The 23,792-nt window shown below is 38.0% G+C and overlaps 1 protein-coding gene across 1 annotated transcript in view; it reads right to left on the bottom strand.

Annotated features, from left to right (window-relative positions):
• The window catches only part of USH2A (Usher syndrome 2A (autosomal recessive, mild)), a 939,168-nt gene that overhangs the window by 352,866 nt on the left and 562,510 nt on the right, over positions 1–23,792 (bottom strand). Inside the window, exon 38 of the mRNA XM_010853294.1 lies at positions 15,180–15,359. Within this exon, the coding sequence (XP_010851596.1) occupies positions 15,180–15,359 (180 nt within the window). The remainder of the gene's footprint in view (positions 1–15,179; positions 15,360–23,792) is intronic.

Below are 23,792 nucleotides of genomic sequence, written 5' to 3'. Positions count from 1 at the left end.
ACTTTTCAACACTAATGTTTGGGGTAGATGTATCTGCACAAGTTCTGTACAAAAGTCTCTGCAACAGCAATTCAAATACCAAAAATTAAATTTTCTATTATAAACCGGAGAAAGAAGTATACATTATAACTTGTCACTTGAAAGCTAAAAACAGAAAAAGTTTTGTTTTTCAGAAAATTTAAGTGAGTCTTTTCTCCTAAATAGATTAATACGAGGTTACTTTAACATTCTCTTCTGCTAACTAGAGTTTATGTTAGATATAAATTCATGGGGGAGTATGAGAGAATTTGGCCAAAATACTTGATGGGAACGTAAGTGTTTATACCCACACACTGAGAAAGAAAACTCTCTACCTGGTCACCTTTGTAATATTGCTTCTGCTGAGTGCTTCATCGTAAGGCTATAAACATATCTGTTTTAACTGAATTTTCTCGTTAGACTATAAACTTTAAGAGTGTGTGTCTCGAAGCTGAGAATAACTCTTTAGTTTATTGGCAACAAGTTTTGAATCCCTGGTATTCCAACCAAATGAGACTGCTGAAATTGTATTTGGCATCACTGTAGACAAAGCCATATCTTCAGAATCCTGTTGACTACTGGAGTCTGGGAGTCTGTGCTACCTCAACCAAGAGAGGATAAGAGTGGTCAGTGGAAGACGTTTCAAATGAATGAGAATGCAGTGGCTCAGAATCAGGTTTCTGTAGCCAGTCTCTAGGTTTGAATATGTTCCCTGCCATTTATTTACTAGTTCTCTGATACCATGGAACTAGTTGCAAGACCATCTCTTTTCCTCAACTTCCTCATGTGTAAATAGGGATAACAGTAGTCCTTTCCTCATACAGTTTTTGAGAAATAAATGAGTTAATATATGTAAAACAACACCTGCATCTATAAAGTACTATCTGAGTAGTCCTTACAGCAAAAAAAAAAAAAAATGATTTTTATCAAATAAAAGGGGACATGATCTTAATTGTTCTCTAGACACATGGGAAACAACTTCAGCCAACTTTGTGGAGCTGTTATTTGTGAACTCTTAGAAGGAAAAGTCTTTTAAGTATAGGTTCTCAATAGCCAGCAAACCCTGGCTTCTGAGATAAGGACGTCACTGACTTGAGGAAACATTTAATTATCCCACAGAGGAGGTGCAGCCACTCAGTTCAGTTGCTCAGTTGTGTCTGACTCTTCGTGACCCCATGGACTGCAGCAAGCCAGGTTTCCCTGTCCATCAACAACTCAGCAAGTGTACTCAAAATCATGTCCATTGAGTCGGTGATGCCATCCAGACATTTCATCCTCTGTCATCCCCTTCTCCCGCCTTCAATCTTTCCCCAAATCAGGGTATTTTCCAATGAGTCAGTTCTTCACATCAGGTGGCCAAAGTATTGGAGTTTCAGCTTCAGTATCAGTCCTTCCAAAGAATATTTAGGACTGATTTCCTTTAGGATTGACTGGTTTGATCTCCTTGCAGTCCAAGGGACTCTCAAAAGTCTTCTCCACACCACAGTTCAAAAGCATCAATTCTTTAGCACTCAGCTTTCTGTATAGTCTAACTCTCACATCCATACATGAATACTGGAAAAACCATAGCTTTGACTAGACAGACCTTTGTTGGCAAAGTAATGTCTCTGCTTTTTAATATGCTGTCTAGAGTGGTCATAGCTTTTCTTCCAAGGAGTAAGTGCCTTTTAATTTCATGGCTGCAGTCACCATCTGCAGTGATTTTGGAGCCCAAGAAAAATAAAGTTTGTCACTGTTTCCATTGTTTCCCCATCTATTTGTCATGAAGTGATGGGACCAGATGCCATGATCTTAGTTTTTTGAATATTGAGTTTTAAGCCAACTTTTCCACTCTCCTCTTTCACTTTCATCAAGAGGCTCTTTAGTTCTTCTTCACTTTCTACCATAAGGGTGGTGTCATCTGCATATCTGAGGTTATTGATATTTCTCTCAGAAATTTTGATTTCAGCTTGTGCTTCATCCAGTCTGACATTTCGAATGATGTACTCTGCATATAAGTTAAATAAACAGAGTGACAATATGCAGCCTGTCATATTCCTTTCCCAATTTGGAACCAGTCTGTTGTTCCATGTCCAGTTCTAACTGTTGCTTCTTGACCTGCATACAGACTTCTCTGGAGGCAGGTAGGTGATCTGGTGTTCCTGTCTCTTTCAGGATTTTCTAGTTTTTTTGTGATCCACACAGTCATAGGCTTTGTTGTAGTCAATAAAGCAGATGTTTTTCTGGAACTCTCTTGCTTTTTCTATGATCCAACAGATGTTGGCAACTTGATCTCTGGTTTCTCTGCCTTTTCTAAATCCAGCTTGCACATCTGGAAGTTCACAGTTCACACTAGACCCTCATTAAAGAAATCCCCAAGACGGAGGAGACTCAGGCTGTTGTTACACAGGCTTCCTTCCAGCAGATGTTCTGTGAAGGCACTGAAGAGCCAAGGAAATTCAGCCACAGTGTCTGCATAGGAGAGCCGCTTAATGCACCTCAGCTCACAAAACACCACACCTGTTGTTTCGTGCCTCAAGCAGACTGAGCATCCTGAACGGGTCATCTATGATATCTCTTCCTGCCCCACTTGAGGAGACTGCCAGCAACAAGCCAGCTCCCATCCATTGGAAAGGCTCCTGGCTTTGGTGTATCTAGAGTCAAAAACACATTGAGTGTAGGGGCCCCTTCTACCTATTTTCACTCAATAATTCTGTCCCCCAGTGAGAGTGTGGCAGAGAGCCATAGATAAGATCATGTCCTGTGTTCTATCTGAAGGTATTTTAAAGATGATCTAGCTCAGTGTTTTTCAAATTTGGGCATGCATTCCAGCAACCCAAGGTGGGGGTGCATTGGACACCCTCATATATCTGCTTTCATTTAGCCCAATTAATTCATAATTATGAATATCATAGTGGCTATTTGCCCACTGATATCACAATGTATTCTCCATTAAGTTTTTTAAAAAATTATTCATTTGCTTGTGGTTGCGTTGGGTTTTTGTTACTGCATGGGCTTTCTCTAGTAGCAGCAAGGAGGGGCTGCTTTTTAGTTGTGGAGCATGACCATCTCGTTGTGGTGGTTTCTCTTGTTGCAGAGCGTGGGCTCTGTAGTTGCAGGATGTGGAGTTTAGCTGCTCCATAGCATGTGGGATCGTCCCGGACCAAGGATTGAACCTGTGTCCCCTCCATTGACAGCTGGATTCTTATCTACTGGACCACCAGGGAAGTCCGTCCTTAACTTTTCATAGAACCTTTAGACTCAGGATGATCTATATATCTTTATAGAGCTACAGTAGGGATCTTCTTGAAGTTCTTAATGGAAAAAGATTGGAAATACAATCCTTAAGTGACTAAGGTACATAAAGGACTTATTTTACTTTTGTAAAAGTATTTATGCAGACAGGTAAATGCTCATAGAATTTTATGCAAGACAGACATAGAGTCTGTCTATGATAACAAAGGAAAAAGAATAAGATGTTATTTTTAAAAAATAAAGCAAAAATTTCTTCAGGGCACTATAAGAATTCAAATAAAACTTAAAGTTGCTTTCCAACTGCAGAGCCAGTCAGACAGACATGATTTTTTTTAACCTTAAAGTTATAGATAAACCTTTATTCCAAGATAAAAAAACAGGGGAATTGTACTTATTCTTTTTAAAAATAGGATTTTTCAATATCAATGGAACTTAAAGGGATAATATTTCCCATCCCTCTCCTCTGGTAAAGTAGAAGTGTGATTAATTTTTTTTGTGTGTGTGTGTCTCTCTTGCCCCAGGATGCTCCAAAGATTGCACTTAATTGTGTTTTGGGGCCTGTGTGTTTCTATACTAACCACATGAGAGTATGCAAATGTGGGAGGCTGGCAGCCCTTTGCTGGAGGCTTGTTGAGTCCACAATAAGCACACTTCAAAGTTCCCTCCATCTTCTCCCTGGCTCAGAAGTTAGTCCCTTTCTAAAGAGTTTTTATAAGCAGGAAGTTCATTGTCAAGATGGTGAATACAGAAAGTGAGAAAAATCCCACAAATTATAAAATGGAAAAGTATCCTTCTCTTTGGCTTACGTAATTTTACAAACATACACACACACATACAGAGCAGGGTAAATAAACTATCAATTCTAAGAAGGTAAAAGTAAGGTTTTTCATAAAAGGATTTGAGAGCTGTTAGAGATAGTTACAAATGCTTCGGTTTTATTCTCATAACATACTTGGGAGAAAGCACGGGTTCAACTAAATGGCCCTGGTATGTGTTTCCAAAAGTATGCTACTTATTATGAATTTAAATACTTCGTTGAATTTGTCTACCTTAGTACTCTGAACAAGTTGATTTTTCCAGGGGAAAAAGAGTAGCACATTTGGAAGACATATACAGGAGTAAAACATTCTGTACAGCTATTCTAAAGATTCATATGAACTGGATGTAATATAAATCGTGTAGCTTTTAATATGAAGGTAAAGACAGTGTGTTTATACAATAGAATACTCTTGTTGTAAAGAATGTAATTCCCCACAATCCTATATCTTCATTGTGACTTTTACATCATAAAAGGCAGCTAAACTCATCTTTCCTTCTACCCTCTGAATAGGGTAATATACCATTTGAGCCTTTGGTTTGTTTTAATTCCTAATCTATGGCTTACTTTTTTAAAAATTTTGAATCCTGTGCATTCTTTCCATTTTTAAGTATCTCATGGCCACTTGCACCTTGAAGTTTCAACTTACATCTTGCAAATAATTCAAAGTAGATTCAGAGAAGATGTAAAATGGAAAATACAAGATGATATTTGCACACTGCAAGAAAACTTTTACATTTTGGGGGATTATTAGCATAGCATCTTGACATCATACTGAATGGATTTGAAGACTTAGCAATATTTTATAGAGTCATTGCTGTGCTGTGCTTAGTAATGCCCGACTTTTCGCAACCCCATGGACTATAGCCTTCTCTGTCCATGGGGATTTTCCAGGCAAGAATACTGGAGTGGGTTGCCATACCCTTTTCAGGGGATCTTCCCAACCCAGGGATCGAACCCAAGTTTCCTGCATTTCAGGCAGATTCTTTACCATCTGAGCCAACAGGGAAACCCAAACATACTGGAGTAGGTAGCCTATCCCTTCTCCAGGGGATCTTCCCAAACCAGGAGTTGAACCCTGTCTCCTCCATTGCAGGCAGATTCTTTACCAGCTGAGCCAACAGGGAAGCCCTCTCATTGTTACAGCTACAGAAAAGTGTAATAAAAGGAAGTTTGAATCTGCAACTTTTTTTTTTTAAACCTATCTCTGCTTTTTGAGCTTCTAATTGCTCTTAATTCCCTTAGTCAACCTGTCATAAAAATGATATCACTCGCCCTATGGTTGGTCCACCACGCTACCCACAACCCACATCTCTTAGGTGGTTTTCAAGTGAGATGAGAAAAAAAAAAAAGAAAGAAAATTCAGTTCTTTCCTTTAGAAACTGAAGGAGAAAAGTAAGTGCACTGAACAATTCATACCACAAGTCTCAGACTCACTTCCTAATCAACTGAAGGGCTATAAATTGATTTATTCTTCCTTTCTTTTGTTTACAGGCAAAGCTATTGTGACACTTAACCTAAGAGAAGGATGTGCTAGCACTGTCCAGGAACTCTTAAGAGAGCAAGTTGCTTCTAGGGCAGGTCATCATTCTGCTTTCTGTAAATTATTTCCTTTCCTTCTGGTGTACAGTATTAATAGGTACTCTTTTGATCTACCTACTCTCAACTGACTTGCAATGTTAATAAAAAATTTCCATTTACTCTGAAACATACCAAGATGGGGACTACCCAGGTGGCACCGTGGTAAAGAATCTACCTGCCAATGCAGGAGACGTAGGAGATGCAGAAGACGTAGGAGATGCAGAAGACACAGATTTTATCCCTGGGTCAGCAAGATCCCCTGGAGTAGTAAATAGCAACCCACTCTGATATTCTTGCCTGGGAAATCCCACGAACAGAGGAGCCTGGCAGGCTATAGTCCATAGGGTTGAAATAAGATGAACACGACTGAACATACACACACACACACACACACACACACAACCCAAGATGGATAGTCTAGTCCAAAGGCCAAGTTTTGTGGCCATCAGTAGACTCAGTCGTATCTTCCCAACCTAACAACCCCTCCGAGCATGAGAAATAATAAAGAGTCTCTGTATTAAATTGCTAAGTTTTGAGATGGCTAGAGTACACAGTAATACATAACTAAAAGAAAAGCTCAGTCTTTTAAAATTTAAAAGAGGTCTTCCTTAGTAGCTCAGTGGTAAAGCATCTGCTTACCAATACAGGAGACATGGGTTCAATCCCTGATCTGGGAAGATCCCACATGCCACGGAGCAACTAAGCCCATGGACTGCACTACTGAGTCTGTGCTCTAGAGCCTGGGAGCCACAACTACGAGCCCACACGCCCCAGCTCCAGACGCTCACGTGACTTAGAGCCCATGCTCTGCAACAAGACAGGCCACCACAATGAGAAGCCTGAACATCACAACCTAGAGAGTAGCCCCTGCTCACTGCAACTAGAGAACAGCCCAGGCAGCAACAAAGACAGTACGGCTAATAAAATAACTAAATAAATAAGGTCTACATCTTTAAAAAATTAAAATCTAAAAGAAAACTATTTCAGCAGTTTGATCTGTGAGAAATCAGTGGGCAATGGTATTCTTTGGGCAATAATATTGGGCAAAAATTATGTATTACATTTTAAAGAGCAAGATTTTACTCGGTCATTCAAAAGTGTATTGTCTGAACAATTACTGTGCTTTCCTGTTTAGTGAAAAATGAAATAAACTTTCAATTCCAAGATTTCACTTTTTTAAAAAAATATATAGTTAAGGCAAATTTGGAAAAGGTTACAAAAAAATTACCAAACACATTCAAATTCTTCTCTCTTGGCTAGCATTAATGAAGTTACAAAGGCATTTATTTATGAGTAAAAATGTACATATAATGGAAATAAAAAAATAATCCAAAAATTATGTATAATAAGTGGCTCACCATGAATACTGAAGAGAAATGCATCAAGAAAAAATGTGCTCCTTTTCTGCCTGTTGAAATCCCAAGATAACCAATGAGAGTTTGATGTAAAAATCATTTGAAAATTATGATCTAGAGGTCATAGAGGGAGGTATTTAAGGTATTTCAAAAGGAAAACCACTTCTCATCCTTCCTGTCTCATCATCCAATTCACATCAAAACTGCCCCAGAGCAGGGCTACCGGCCTGGCCATATTTATGTTACTTATGTCCCTCTGAGGGAGAGAAGTAGGAAGGGATAGAAAAGAGCAGGGCAAAATTACCCTAGTTTCTCTAGCATGTGTAAAAGACTCTGATCTTCACTTGCCCTCTCTCCAGGGCACTGTCTAGCCTTCAGAGGTAAAAGGTTTTGCACACCCAAATCCAAAGTATTTGTTGGGGGTGGTTTCTCCATGCCACTAAGCCAAGCTCTGGACACTAGCTGAGAATCCTGCAATTAACTAATTCTGACACTATGGGCCTGGAGAGAGCCTCAGATTCCACAAGACTGCTCATTTCCAGCTCCCCTCCCTGCCACCTCTGATGCCATTCACAAGCCTAGGTTGTCACCCGTGCTTCTGATCTAATGGAAGTTTCCAATGGCTTGGTACAAACTGGAGGTTCCAATGATCCCCTTCAAGTCAAGATGCCAGTGGCAAGTAAAGGTTGTTACCTGTACTTCAGACTGCTGCTGCTGCTAAGTCGCTTCAGTCATGTCCGACGCTGTGCAACCCCATAGACAGCAGCCCACCAGGCTTCTCTGTCCCTGGGATTCTCCAGGCAAGAATACTGGAGTGGGTTGCCATTTCCTTCCCCAATGCACGAAAGCAAAAAGTGAAAGTGAAGTCGCTCAGTCGTGTCCAACTCTTTGTGACCCCATGGACTGTAGCCTACCAGGCTCTTCTGCCCATGGGATTCTCCAGGCAAGAGTACTGGAAAGGGCTACCATTGCCTTCTCCAGTACATCAGACTGACTGGCTGTAAATTAGCAGTTCCAGGTGATAACAAGCAAAGCCCCATGGGCTCCTGGGCACAAAGCCTTTCTGTATCCTCCATTTCTTCTATTATAGGAAACAGCCATCATTCAGCCTCCAGGACCTTCCCTGAGTTTCAGTGGCCATATTCAAGCAGTTGCTAATCAGGGAAGGGAGGGAATGTGAGACCAGGGAGAGACAAATAGTCAACAGCAGTCTTGGGGCAAGGTCCTAGGTTTCCCTCAAGGGATGTACACAATAATATCATTGAGCTAATCTGCAGATACTGAAACCCACTCACAGTGAAAGAAGTTAGTGATTAATGATGGTATACTGCCCACAAGCATGCAGACCCCAGACCAGTTAGGCCTGAAGGTTGATGATGCTGACTCCTACTTACTTCACCACCAACCTATCAGAAAAGTGTCCATGAGCTGATCACACCGTCTTTGAACAATTACTTTAAAACTTCTCACCATCTTTTCTGGGGTAGGAGAAGAGGGGGACATAAAGTTTTATTGAGACATTGTGATCCTTTTTGCTTGTCAAAGCAATAAACCTGAGCTTTTCTACTTCACCCAAAACTATCTCTGAGATTTGATTCGGTACTGGTGTTCAGGAAGATGAGCTTTTGGCATCATCACCATCCCCTTTACAGTTTCTGTTAGTTTGCTACAGTGGCTCACAGAACTCTGGAAATCCATTTACTCATCAGATTACTGGTTTCTTACAAAGGATACAACTTGGAATAGCCAGATGGAAGAGATACATGGGCAAGGTATGTAAGGAGTGGCTAGAGCATCTATGACGTGCTGAACTCCCCGCTTTCCACAATATCCATGTGTTCACCAGCCTGGAACTCTATCCTTTTGGGTTTTTATGGAGGCTTCATTACAGAGACTCGAATGATGAAATCATTGGCCATTTGGCCAGGGGTGGGTGGGATCAGGGTTTCAACCTTCTGATCACCTGTTTGGCTCCTTCAGTAACCTGTCCCCGCCCACCGCCATCCTTGGGTACTTTCCAAAAGTCATCCATTAACATAATAAAAGACACCTTTTATAGCTCTGCTTAGGAAATTCCAAAGGTTTCTGGAGCTCCTGTCAGAAACAGGGACCAAGATCATGTATATATTTCTTATTTTAAATCACAATATTGCAAGAGTCAAAAAAGAATCTCAGTAGGAAGATAAATAAAATAGTAAGTACCAAATATTTATGAAGGCAGACGCTGTGCTAAGCATGTGACATAAACTGTGTTGCTCAGTCCTCTGGCTTCCCTGATAGCTCAGTTGATAAAGAAAAAGAAAGAAAGAAAGTGAAGTTGCTCAGTCGTGTCAAACTCTTCGCAACCCCATGGACGATAGCCTACCAGGCCCCTACGTCCATGGAATTTTCCTGGCAACAGTACTAGAGTGGGTTGCCATTTCCTTCTCCAGGGCATCTTCCCAACCCAGGGATAGAATCTGGGTCTCCTGCATTGCAGGCAGATGCTTTACTGTCTCAGCCACCAGAGAAGTTGGTGAAGAATCTGTCTGCAATGCAGGAGGCCCAGGTTAGTTTTCTGGGTCAGGAAGATCAACTAGAGAAGGGATAGGCTACTCACTCCAGTATTCTTGGACTTCCCTTGTGGCTCAGCTGGTAAAGAATCCGCCTGCAATGTGGAAGACCTGGGTTCAATCATTGGGTTGGGAAGATTCCCTGGAGAAGGGAAAGGCTACCCAGTCAAGTGGTTATCATCATTCTGCCAGTTAAGCAGATGAACAAACTGAAGTTCAGAGAGGTCTGTGGATTCACTTCTAGACAGTCTATGAATTAAAAAAAAAAAAAGGGAATCAAATTAAAGTTTGCAGGATTCCAAAGTCTATGCTTTTACAATGTGCTTAAGTGATAATTCCAAGTAGATTTCAATCCTTTTCTCTCAAGGATGTTTTAGATTAGGAGGAGGTCAAGATGAGGAGGGAGAAACTAAAATAAACTAAAAAATCACTCACAACCAATTTGCATTTTTTAGCATTTGCTTTTCTAATATCACATCTTTGGAAAAGGAATACATTCCTCCAGCCTAGTATTTTTATGAAGTTTGTAGATTATAATTTTCATCAATTTTAATGACAGATTATTTACTGTCAGAGAAAACTGGATTAAGTTCACAAACTAAGGTTGCTCCAAGTTCCTTTCACTGTTACAATAAAGCAGTTCAGAAAAAGATAAATAGAATAAAATTGTTTCTTTTGGAAAAAATATAAAACTTTCATAAAAAAATCTGTTTCCAGCTCGTCAGTATGGAATTTGTCACTAATCATTTTAAACTATGCCCTTTTATGCTTCTTCTGTCTCTTTTAGCTTTCTGAGTAGTTCTTTGATGTAACAAAGACAGTTTCAGACAAGATTTCAGTTCATCTGGAAAAAAGGTTTAAGTCTGGAGGCAAAATGCAGTGTATTTAAAATTTATATACTCTATAATGCCTTTGTTCTGAACTTGAAGATCCTGCAAAACTTCTAAGCTTCTTTGCCTTCCTCTAAGCTCATTTGTTCTTCCTTGGCTTATTATCATGCAATTGTGATTTTAACTGGTGGTTCCATCGTTTAACTACATGCAGAGTCATGGCTGACCCTTCCTGATCAATTGCCAATCCATACAGGTTTGACTGATAAAAGAGCCAATTAGATTTAAGCAAATTAAGGGACATCACCAATGTCAACCACTTATTAAACTGAATGCTGAATTCCATGCATACAAAACACTAATGCACTGAGCCCCATTAAGAGTTGAAATCCTAACCCCATTAGTAACTCCAGACCTGGAAGGGGTAAAGGTCAGAAGAAAGTTTCATATTTATGGATTAACATTTGGAGTCCGTTTTTATTTTTTTTAATTCTTTTCCTAGAACTCTTGAACCTACACTGTAATGCTATTCAAGAGCTTGGATTAAAGATATTTCTCATTTCTAAGAGTATCTTAATGATAAATATGAGCATTATGTTATTACAAACAGTTAAAAAATATAGTAATTGTAGAAATACAAAAGTCTGAGTACACACAAGTAGGTAAGGGTATGCTACATAGTTGAAGAAAAAGGCAAAACACCAAACTCTTCAGTTGACCAAGTAATATTTGAAGGGAATTTTTAAACAAAAAGTGTATGCTGTTTGGGATCCGCCACTGTCCATCTATGTGCTGAGCTATTGGTCTCATGATCTCATTTGTGTTCATTTCCATCTTCCAAATAACTTGTGTTTATCACATTGTTTAATCTTACTTTTATTTTCTGTGGTCAAATTAAGTTTTTTTTTTTAAATAAGACTAATTTTATTAAACAGCACAATTAATGAAACAATGAAGATCTGATAGGACTAACAAGGGCTCGAAGTTAGATTCTGTTGGACATTTTCCCCCAGACCTGTTGAGGTATAATCGGCAGACATAAAACTGCACGTTAATCATATTTCTCATCAGACAGAATAGAAAGATGTTTCCTAACCAATGCCTAAGAGATGATGTACCAGGGTAAATTCTTTATGCTATGGCCCCTTACCTCTCCCAAATTCCTATGTAAACCAGTGTCTGTTACTCTCTGTTACCGAAGTAAACAATAGGGAAGGAACCAGAGTCATGAGTTAGTACACTTTGAGACTATTTCTTACTTCTAATACTCCTGCTCTCCTTACAGCTTGGATCCTCACCTGCATCTGCATGGCCACAGCATCTCTGCACTGGACAAGCATACCCAGAGGAGGTCACCTTTCCACAGCTGGCTACAATAAAGGATTGTGCAGGTAGAAGAGGAGGTCTGAGCGGGCCTGAGCAATGATAAGCTTACAACTTAAAACTGGTAATTAAGCTATCTTGACTAACTTATTTATTTATTCATTCACCCACCAATTATTCATTATGCACCTACCATGTGTCAGGTGTGGTCTAGGCATTAAAGATAAAAATGTGAGTAAGAAACAGTCCCTGCTGTGTAGGCTCTTATCACCAGCGATTGTGACAGATGAGACAAACAATTTCAGCATTATGCGATTGAACTCGAGGATACAGAAGGGCCCTATCTCAGCCTTGCTTGGTAAAAGATGACTTCTTGATGGACTGACTTCCAGGTTGAAACCCTAAAAATGAGTAGGACTCAGTCAGATCAAGGAGGTAAAGGAGGTTTTCTGAGCCACATTTGATAAAGAAAAAAAAATTAGCATTTCTGCTTTGCCCAAACTTTCTCTTCTTGTTTTTCAACTACACTAGGAAGAAAACAGCTAAGGATGCTATGGCCACAGATCTTGCATAATTCAGCATTGAAAGATAGTAGGGATTCAACATCACCATAAAAGAGATTAATGTTAAAATCAAGGGAATGGCAATAATGAAAATAATCCAAATATAATGGAAAAGTAAATAGCATATAGAATCTTCTCTGCCTATAAGTTGGTTCGTTTCGATATATCGGTTCATTTATTATTCATTTCGGTATGAAACACAGTTCACTGGACAAAGGCATGGAAGAGTTCTTTAATAACTCTCAGTACTAATTTAATTCTACTTAAACACACATATTCTAGTGAATGCCACATGCTTTTCAGCATGATTTTTATGTGTAAATCAGGATAATATGTTTTCAGATCATTAAGTAAAAGGAAGCATGAACTAAAACCTATTTAATCAATGAGGTATCACCTTTAAACTGCCACAAGGTCATAAAAAAGATAATTTCAAAGCTATAAGTTTCCTAATTGTAATCAACAACAATCTAATGATAAAGAGAAGTATGTGCTAATGGCTGTAATAAACTTGAGGAAATCACTGTCTGTCTTTGAAGACACTTTGCTTCCTCTTTTGGTGAAGGGCCACCTCCCCAATTCTGGATTTCCGAGAGTACATGAAGTGAATGATTGTATGCTGGCTTCCAGAGCATTATGATAATGACATGGCTATGCATCCACTGAGTGGAAATGAAGATAAGATTCAGCAGTTGACTTCAGTCCAACTGTACCACCATAAAGCAATATTTAGTTTCCTTGTGTTTGCATAATATTAACTCTTCTACTAACCCACTGACAGATACATTCACACAGTGTATATATTGAGTTAACAACAGCAGTTTGCTGTTTAACTGAATCTCACATACATTATAAATTATTAGGTTATACATAGCTTCCCTGGTGGCTCAGACGGTAAAGCGTCTGCCTGCAATGCGGGAGACTCAGCGTTGATTCCTGGGTTGGGAAAATCCCCTGGAGAAGGAAATGGCAATCCACTCCAGCACTCTTGCCTGGAAAATCCCATGGATGGAGGAGCCTGATAGGCTACAGTCCATGGGGTCGCAAAGAGTCGGACACGACTGAGAGACTTCACTTTCACTTTCACTATTCCTAAACATATGAACAATGAATTAAATTTACCCCTGGGCTTCCCAGGTGGCGCTAGTGGTAAAGAACCTGCCTGTCAATGCAGGAGACATGAGAGACACAAGTTTGATCCCTGGGATGGAAAGATCCCCTGGAGGAGGGCATGGCAACCCACTCCAGTACTCTTGCCTAGAGAATCCTATGGACAGAGAAGCCCAGTGTCCCACACACCAAAGGGCCTCAAAGACTTGGGCACAACTGAAGCAACTTAGTACACATGCACTTTTATGCATGCAATGTAAATTTCTGTAAATTACAAACTATTGAAATCAGTGTAAAAGCCAGAAAATGAATATGCAACTCAAATATTTCACATATTCTGTTAAGATGTTACTATATCACTGAAAAATCTCCATTAAAGCACTAATCACTCTTTAATATCTAAATAGGAATAAAAGGTATTATATACTAGGGTATAGAGTCATCACAATTTTTTAATCCCTTCTAGCAGTAAAAAATGCTTTAGAGTAAAAAATGCTTTTTAATCCCTTTAGAGTAAAAAATGAAGATAGGAATACCCAAGGTTTGTTTTGATCTCAGTTCTTAAACAGGCACCTACCTAAATTCAATTCTCTCTTCATAAAATTATCTGTTCATAAAATAGGCAACTGAGTTGATCTGCCCCAAAAGTCTCTTTCAAGCATTCTTTTCTTAAACAATGTGGCTTCTGCTATTTAGAGTTTCAAGTGTTTTGGTAAATATCTACTCATTAATTCTTATAATGTCATAAAAGGCACATAATAGTGAGTAATTTTTATGACGTAGAAGGTAATGAATTTTTCCTTGGCTGAAGAGTTCCATACAAACTGTAGATTAACTCTTACTTTCCCTTGATGAGACCTTTGCTGCTCTTACACTCTTTACGACTGCAGAGGGATCTATCCAGCCTTGCAGATCACTCTTAAGGAGATAAGGACATCATCCTTTAGTACAGGACACACTGGTTCCTGAAGCTGGGCTATGAGCAGACACCGGGTGTCCTGGGGTCCTTTTCCTTTGTTATTTAAAAAAATACATGTTTCTAAACACTCAACCAGGAATCATGCTTATTTCTGAAGTGTACTTTCTGCTCAAGAACTGTACACAACAATCTAAGGCAGAGTTTTATTCTTAGTAATTAGTTCCTATAAACAGTTAAAACAAGGGTAGGGTTGAATCTAGATCATAATAGTTCTGAATAAGGTAAGTCAATCTTTATCAGAGAAATAGTTAAAAATGGCCAGGCTGAGTCACATTTCACCTGTGAAAATGATACTGAACTCTAATCATTAGGACATGGAATTTAAGGATTCTTTTCCAGTGGTGCGAATAGAGTTTTCCTATTCTATTACCCTTACTCTGCTTTTTTTCTTTTTTGGTCAAATGAGAGGTTTATATATACATCTAAACTTGTTTTCCAAAAAAACAGGAATGAAAACCACTTATGTGAGAAAAACAAAGTACAAATTTAAAATGTGCATTTTGAATCTAAATGAAGTCTCAGACAAAAAAGAATTTCCCTATATTCTCACTATGCATAAAGCAAGAGACACATGTGTGTACATACACATACATACAGACATGTGTGTGCATACACAGAGTGCTAGATAAAAATGATCTCAATAAAATAATACTAATATAAGGGTCTCAATAAAACAAAGCAAGAACAAAAATCACCAGAAATACAACTGAGACTCTAAGTTCTGAAAAAATTAATTCTAACAATAAACAGGCATTCAATGGAGACAGTTCTAGAGCATTTGTATACATTCAGACACCAACACTGTTCACAGACTTACCCCCTGGAGGCATTGAAATCATTACAGGATCACTCATCAAACTGCCTTGGCTATTGGAAACATTCACTTGTACTGTGTAGTTCGTAAAAGGAACCAATCCGTTGATGAGCACCCAAAGGTTGGTCTCTTCACCACTGTGCATGATTTGTGTGCCATTCAGAAGAGTGTAGTTATCACCTGCTGATTATAAAAAGAAAAGTATTTAAATTAGTATATAATTAAGGATTCTTTCCTTCTATTATTTGAGTATTTTCTTGGGTTCTAAATATAGAATGCTAAGCAGAGCTATCTGTATCAGTACCCAGAGGGGCATTTCATGTGCTGCTATCAACATACATAAATTTATTATTTTCTGAACAAAGTGATACCTGAATTAATATGTTTAATAATTTCCAATTTACTCAGTGTAGAGATGTGAATAACTCGACTGACGTTTTTAAGACAGTATGAAGCCTAATCACAAATATCATGGATATAAGTATAAATACCATACAGATATATAAATTGATCAGTTAATAATGGATTATTTACAATTGTTTGAGTTTTTTTTTTAAGTTCTCGAATTTTCTTTAATGTACAGACTGGAAGGAAATCACACTGTTTCCCTAAATGGAATGGTTCTGGATATAAATAGCATACTCAGATATGTGTTATATGTCTCATTTATTACCAGTACCAATTGGTTTATTTTCTGCTCATTTTGCTTCTAAGGTTAGTTGACTACTTTCTATCTAATACCTCTTCAAAACAAAATTGGTGACAATATTCTGAAAAGTAACTAGGGATAGGAAGTAATATGTGTCCACTTTGATCAGAATATCTTTTTTTTTTTTTTTTAACCTCTATGGGAAAATGCAGAGGCTGCCTCTCTGTATATAAGAATCACGGTGAAAGTACATCATCAGGTCCCACCACTACCCTCCTTCCAAAACTTCAGGGAACCCAAATCTCTAGATTAGAATACAGGAAAATACTTTTGTCTGATAACAGGGTTTTATCTCCATCTTCTATGCAACTGGGTTACATTCAAGATTAAGAAAAGCTAGAAATTAGACTTAAAAAATAAGGCTACAACTGAACAGCATATTATAACATTTATTTCACTTGCTATGTTAGATGATTTCATGAAAAGTTTCCATGAGGAAATTTTTTAAGATATCGCCTAATTTAGTAAACTTTAGTTATATTTACTCTTAAAAGATTGAAAAAAGAATAGTTAGAAATAGTAATATTTACTTCAAATAGCCATCCTCCTTTGCCAGAACACTTTTTTTACTGTATGTACCTTTAATTTTTCCCATATACATGCTATAAATATAAGCAAACAAATAAAAAAGAAAACACTGATGCTGGCTTCAAGGGGAAAGCATATTTGTGAGCTCTCTGGATACTGATATAATCTTTACTGTTTAAATGTTTTAAAAAGTAAAGATGGTGACATATGAAAAGTGATCTTGCATTGTACAGCAGACAAAAGTTAACAGGTGCAATATTTACAAAAATATTATATTTTACATAGTTTAGTATAGTGCAAGAGAAGGAAATGGCATCCCACTCCAGTATTCTTGCCTCGAGAATCCCATGGACAGAGGGCTCTGGTGGGCTACAGTCCATGGGGTCGCAAAGAGTCAGACATGACTGAGCGACTTCACTCACTCTCAGTATAGTACAATGGAAAGTACATAAATTTGGTGATCAGAGAGCTTCTGCATTTGAACTTGTCCTTTTCATTCTTGAGTGGTGTGCTCTTTGTAAGTTACTTAATTTTATTTTTTTACCACCACACTGGGTAGCTGTGGGATCTTAGTTTCATAACTAAGGACTGAACCCAGGTCCACAATAGCAAAAGCACTGAGTCTTAATATCTTGACTGCCAGGGAATTACCTGTAAGTTACTTAATATTTCTGAACCTCATTTTTCTTCTGTAAACTGGGGATAATAATGCTCCTTTGTTTGCCATATTATTATGACCGTTAAATGAGATGCTCAGCAGCAGCAGCTAGAAATGTTACTGTTCCTGTTGCAATAATTTCTATTCATTTTTAGTAAAACAAGATAGAGATATTGTCACAGTTTGCTGCTGTGGCTGCTAAGTCGCTTCAGTCGTGTCCAACTCTGTGGGACCCCATAGACGGCAGCCCACCAGGCTCCCCCATCCCTGGGATTCTCCAGGCAAGAACACTGGAGTGGGTTGCCATTTCCTTCTCCAATGCATGAAAGGGAAAAGTGAAAGTGAAGTCGCTCAGTCGTGTCTGACTCTTCGAGACCCCATGGTCTGCAGCCTACCAGGCTCCTCCGTCCATGGGATTTTCCAGGCAAGAGTACTGGAGTGGGGTGCCATTGCCTTCTCCTTGTCACAGTTTAAGAATGGTTTTAAGTTCCCAAAATGAAAACAGACAACACATCTATGTACCTGAAGAAGTTATGAAACCTACAAAGTAGTTGTTGATAATCTACTAATGCATTACAGCAGAAAGGATACAATGTCTGTTGTTATATCCATGCAACAGATACATTTCTGAAAAATATTTAGAACTATCAAGTGATTAAGAATTACTGACCCTGTATTTTACTTTCTCTAGTACCTACCTACTACATTCTCCCCACCTCCACCCAATCAAGTATTATTATTCAAAAATCTAAGGTTTTTCAATTAATAAAACAATGCTAATCTCATTCAATTCCACTGTACCATTGTTTCATCAGGTTGCATTTCAAACTCTAAAATTAATAAGATCAAACGATGAAAAGAACTCATATCTAGTTATGGGCCTTCTTATGAAATATGGGTAAGGCAGATCAAGACTTTAAAAATATGCCAAATTTTTTAAAAGATACTTATAATAACTTTGGGATGGAGTACTTAGCTGAGAATTTTATTGCTGTGAAGTCCACAGATAGGTTAAGTGTTTTCCATGAACAGAAGAAATCCCTAGTTCATGCAAGAATTTATTACCCTGAACTTGAACTGGCACATCCAAAGGAGTAGTTTGTTGCAAAGAAAATAAATGGTACTTATGGGCTAAAACATGGGACGAATAATTTCTATTCCTTTTTGGTAAAACAAGATAAAGACATAGTCCCAGTTTAAGGATGATTTTAAGTTCCCAAAATAGGAATAGACAACACAGCTAGATAGGTGAAGAAGTTATGAAACTTACAAAGTAGCTGTTGATAAGCTCCTAATGCACTGAAAAGACACTTCCAAATTATGCTACACTAGCTTTCATAGAATTTTTACAACTGGTCAACTTGATTATTGAGCTCCAACTGCATACGGGGAGTAGACCTGAGTAGGTGCTGATAACAGTCTGCCTCGAATAAGACACAGTTCTTGCACTTAAGAAACTTGTTTTAGATTAACATGAATCCCTTCTAATCATGATCTAAGAAAAATTTCATTATTCACATCTGAAGATCTTCTCAAGTTCCCATAATGTCCTGTTCCTTAAAAACATATTCAGTTATAGCTGAAACAATTGCTGCTATCGTCACATGCCCAGATCTAAAATTTCAAAAAGGTCAGCTTATCCTAGGAAACCCAGGAAAACGCCCTATTTCCTTGAAAGTGGTATAAGATGTCAAATTTCAAGATAACAACGAAAATTATAAAAATAAGCCAAGAGAATACAGTTTTACACATTTCAAGCCTGGTGTAACTGTAAGCTCAATGAGTTAACGTCTATGATGATAATACTGGTGAGGCTTTTTTTTTCCCCGTTGTATTTTGTTTGTTTGTCTTTGAAGCAAATTTCTAGCTGTAAAATGAAAAATATTGCCAGCTTTGAAAATGGCATGGCAGGGGGAAATATATTAAGTACCACTTTATTCTAAGTTTCTCAGATAACATTAATACATGGTAATTATACAATTAGTTGTAACATTAAGTCCTAGTTATAGAACAATGATTACTCAGTAATTATAAGAAGTATATAATTACTCAATAATTATGAGAAGTATGCAATTACATAACCATTTCGTTCAGCTCAAAAAAGAACTTGTACATCTCCAGGAATCATGCAGCTGAGTGAATTGAATGTTCTTTCACCTCCACTAACATAAAGCTCAATTCAGAGACCTGGAGCAAATGACAGGATTTCAACCCTCACTGAAGCTCAAAAATCTCCGCGTTCAAAACCAATACAGGACCCAGAGATTTCAGCTGTTCTCCACCTTATTCTCCCTGATCTCTCTTTCTTCCAATAAACTTTGCCAGTTTGGGTTCCTAGCTTTTAAGGGAAAAATCTTAAAAATGTAGGTCCTCTGATCCTTTTAAAGGGGTTGCACTCTACTTTTCACTGCATGAACTTTGTTTTCAGTGGGCTGGAAAATACAGCCCCGTTGGTTCAGCCTCAAGAATCAAGCTAGAAAATACTACAGTGATAAGCATTTCCTATCACAGGTGACCACTCCTGTCTGGCCAGCCTCAGTGCTGACCTGATTTGTGAGTATAAATGGATGGTGCTGGTCTGGTTAAGATTCTATGTTCTGGAACCACAACTCCCATGACTCCTCCAGGCACTGTGAGCTTGGAGTCCCCTTCATCTACCTTCTTTAGCTCTGGTCTGCGCCATTGAGCTTTAACTGGTTGTTCAGTCACTAAGTCATGTCTGACTCTTTGTGAACCCATGGACTGCAGTTTTAACTGGGGATTGCACTAAACTCTGCACCATGAGACTGTCTATACCTGTGTTCCAGAGCTCACCCATGTCAAAATTGCCTGGGAGTACTTCACACACCTGAGTTCTAACCCAGACCTACTAAAGGAGAACACCAGAGAGTATGGGGAATCACATGGTGATTCTTCAGTATGCATAATTACTGGCTTTAGGATGATTTAACCCATGTTCAAGGTGGCCTTAATGTAATGATCAAAATTCATTTCCTTTGCTTGAAAAAATTATCAGGCCGCATTTGGCATCCTTATGAGTGATGCGTTTAGATTCTAGCTTTGGGTTGCAAAATGTTGACTAGTGAAAGAATGCATCTTTAGAAAGTGTAAAGTTAACCTGCAAACCAGACTGTTTTTACAGACTACAAAATCTAGTACAGTTATGCTACAAGAAAGTTTAAAATATGAATAAAAACATTTTTAAATGAATAAAAAATTTTTAAGGAAAAAGAAAAGCTATATTATGCAAATAACAACCATAAGAGAATTGGCTATACTAATATCAGATAAAACAGACTGTTAGAGAAAAAGCATTATGAGCAATAAAGAGAAAGACTTTAAAAATGATAACAGTTTATTCTATCGGGAATATATAATTATGGATATACATGCACCTATATGGGCTTTCCAGGTGGATTTAGTGGTAAAGAACCTGCCTGCCAGTGCAGGAGACAGAAGAGATGAGGGTTCAATCCCTGGGTCAGCAAGATCCCCTAAAGGAGGGCATGGCAATCCGCTTCAATATCCTTGACTGGAGAATCCGTGGACAGATGAGCCTGGAGGACTAGGCTCCTCCAAGGGTTGTAAAGAGTTGGACACAATGTGTCTATATCTTTCTGGTTTTAATCATAATAAAATTTTGCCTGTTTGCTTGATTTTATAATAAATTAAACCATGAAGTATGTAAAAGTATGTATATCACACACCTGAGAACAATAACTTAAGAATTTCTGAATGAAGTTTCTCTCTCTTTCTTTCTCCACTGAGGATGCAGAGAAAAGGAAGGATTCTTTGCACACTGGCCTGTATCATGCAATCACAAGGAAAAAACATATTTGGTATAGATCACACAACATTCTAAAATAAAACCCTAGATGTTGTTTTAGACTATTCTACATTGTCAAGGATTTCCCAAAAGGTTAATTCTTTCAGTCCTACTTTTCTATTTTACTTTGAAGGAAAAAGTGTTAAATGAAGCAATCAAAATAAATCTCACATGTGCCACAGGTTTTACATGAAAGGAACTTTTCCTTCAGCTTTGAATATGAAGACCAACACTAAAATGTTAACAACCTGGATGCCCATTTCTAAAGCTAAAATCTTACTTTTCATGTTCTTATTTGCTGAATCGTAGGATATTTTTCTGTACAATTAGTTTTTAAGCAAAAACCAGTGTAAACAGATATTCTCACAGGTATGAGTCACAGATGAGTAATTGATGACTATTCTGGGAATATCATCTCATGGGGCTCTCTAGATTGAAATAACATAAATGGGTATCCTTTCCCATTCTTGTTATAATCATTGTCACAAGAATTTTAATGCACCATATATTCCATAATTTTTTTTCCTCTGTGCTGTACTGCTCTGACCTTTTCAATATTCTATAATTTGACTGGCTGGCTATTTCAGTTCTCTCCTTTTTACAGCCTTATTAACTTGTGGAAAAGGGGTGAAATGAACAGCCAATCAGAATACATAATATTGCAAAGGTCAGTGTAGTCTTGTAAGTATCATCATACACAGAAGACTGTATGCCAGGCATTAACATCCTGATATCTTATTCATGTGACAAAGATTGTAACAAGAACAGAAAATGGCACAACATGAATCCATTCTCGTGACAAAGATCATAATGAGGAATGACAGCGAACAAACCAAACTGATTCTTGTTACCTTGTGAGGATTTTACATGTCAGACCTGGTCCTGTTTAAGTTAGCCTTTTTCTGAATCCAATTACATATTATGGTAGAAAAGATATTGACCAATTTTCCCACATCTGGCTGGAAAAAGAAAATGCTATATTTTTTCCTGTATGGGGGGGGGTTCTCAATTTTAGTGTTGTTCAGCCTCACCTCACCATCACAGAATTCTGCCAATCCCCAGGTGAAAGACGCTGAATGACATTTTGCAAATTAGGGCCATGTGGCCAGTATGCCCTTAAATGGGAACTAAGAATTCTAGGTTACTCTAGATAGCACATATTAATATTTAAGTCACTTTTATTTCTTCTTTGTAAAGATATTTCAAATTATTCTACCCAAGATGCAAATGCATGCTCCAAGCATCATTATTTTAATAGATCTTACTTTGATATAAATCTGAAAGAATTTAAGTTAATATATAGGTAAAAGGACCTATTCCTGACTTTAAGTTTTTGCCAACATACAAAACTTTTTGTAGATCTTTACTTACACAGCTTTCTTCTCCACAGAACATTTTGAAAGAGAAAAAAATAAGTAGCTTGTGAAGCACTTAGGCTCTGAGACAGTGCTCTGTTAATGCATCCTCCTTTTACCATTATTGTAATTACTCTAATGTGATGCTTAATTAGTTGTCCTCTAGTAAAAGCTGTACTTCTTTGATTCCTCTTTAAAGTGGTCATTCTGCTATTATAACAATTGTAGTTCAGGGAATAAATACACAGAATATTTCATCAATTCACCAAAAGATGCTGCACAATAATTTTCCCCAAGTCTGTGCTCAAACAAGAGCAATACAGTTCTACAGATAGGATATTTTTGTCTGGTGCTGTTTTGATTTATTTTTTAAAATTTATGGGCAAGAGTAAAGTAATGTTACACAATTAATCTTCTAAATATTTTAAATACATTTTTTTTTAAGTCACTAGCAATAGCTGCTGTTCTAAAGGTTTAAAAAGAATAACTGAAGAGTATGGATGGATTTGGAGGGCATTATACTAAGTGAAATAAGCCAGAGAGAGAAAGATAAATTCTATATGATATCATGAATATGTGGAATGTACAAAATACCACAAAGAGGTGAATATACCAAAAAAGAAATAGACTCACAGATATGGAGAACAAACGAGTAGTCATCAGTGGGGAGAGGATGGGCAACATAAGGGTGGGGGAGTAGAAGGTACAGGCTACTGGGTATAAGACAGGCTCAAGGATGTGGGAATACATAGGGGGAATACAATGTGGAGAAAATAGTTAATATTTCATAATAACTGTAAGTGGAAAGCAGCTCTTAAGAATTTTATAAAAATAAAAAAATTTAAAAAGGGGAGCAAAGAGTAATCAATGAATCCTTGAATGAAAGAAAGATGGGTTTACTATTTAAACTGCTTCTGAAAGACTTTTTTAACCTTTTAGAGATATATGCCTTCCAGAGGTAATTTGCCAGACATGAAACAGATCAGATCAGATCAGATCAGTCGCTCAGTCGTGTCCGACTCTTTGCGACCCCATGAATCGCAGCACGCCAGGCCTCCCTGTCCATCATCAACTTCTGGAGTTCACTCAGACTCACGTCCATCAAGTCTGTGATGCCATCCAGCCATCTCATCCTCTGTCATCCCCTTCTCCTCCTGACCCCAATCCCTCCCAGCATCAGAGTCTTTTCCAATGAGTCAACTCTTCTCATGAGGTGGCCAAAGGACTGGAGTTTCAGCTTTAGCATCATTCCTTCCAAAGAAATCCCAGGGCTGATCTCCTTCAGAATGGACTGGTTGGATCTCCTTGCAGTCCAAGGGACTCTCAAGAGTCTTAGTTCAAAAGCATCAATTCTTTGGCGCTCAGCCTTCTTGACAGTCCAACTCTCACATCCATACATGACCACAGGAAATACCATAGCCTTGACTAGATGGACCTTTGTTGGCAAAGTAATGTCTCTGCTTTTGAATATGCTATTTAGGTTGGTCATAACTTTCCTTCCAAGGAGTAAGTATCTTTTAATTTCATGGCTGCAGTCACC

This window comes from Bison bison, unplaced genomic scaffold, assembly GCF_000754665.1.
Source record: "Bison bison bison isolate TAMUID 2011002044 unplaced genomic scaffold, Bison_UMD1.0 scf7180017864325, whole genome shotgun sequence".
Lineage (NCBI taxonomy): Eukaryota > Metazoa > Chordata > Mammalia > Artiodactyla > Bovidae > Bison > Bison bison.
Note: the sequence above shows the minus strand (reverse complement) of the source record. Positions and strands in the feature narration are given on the sequence as shown.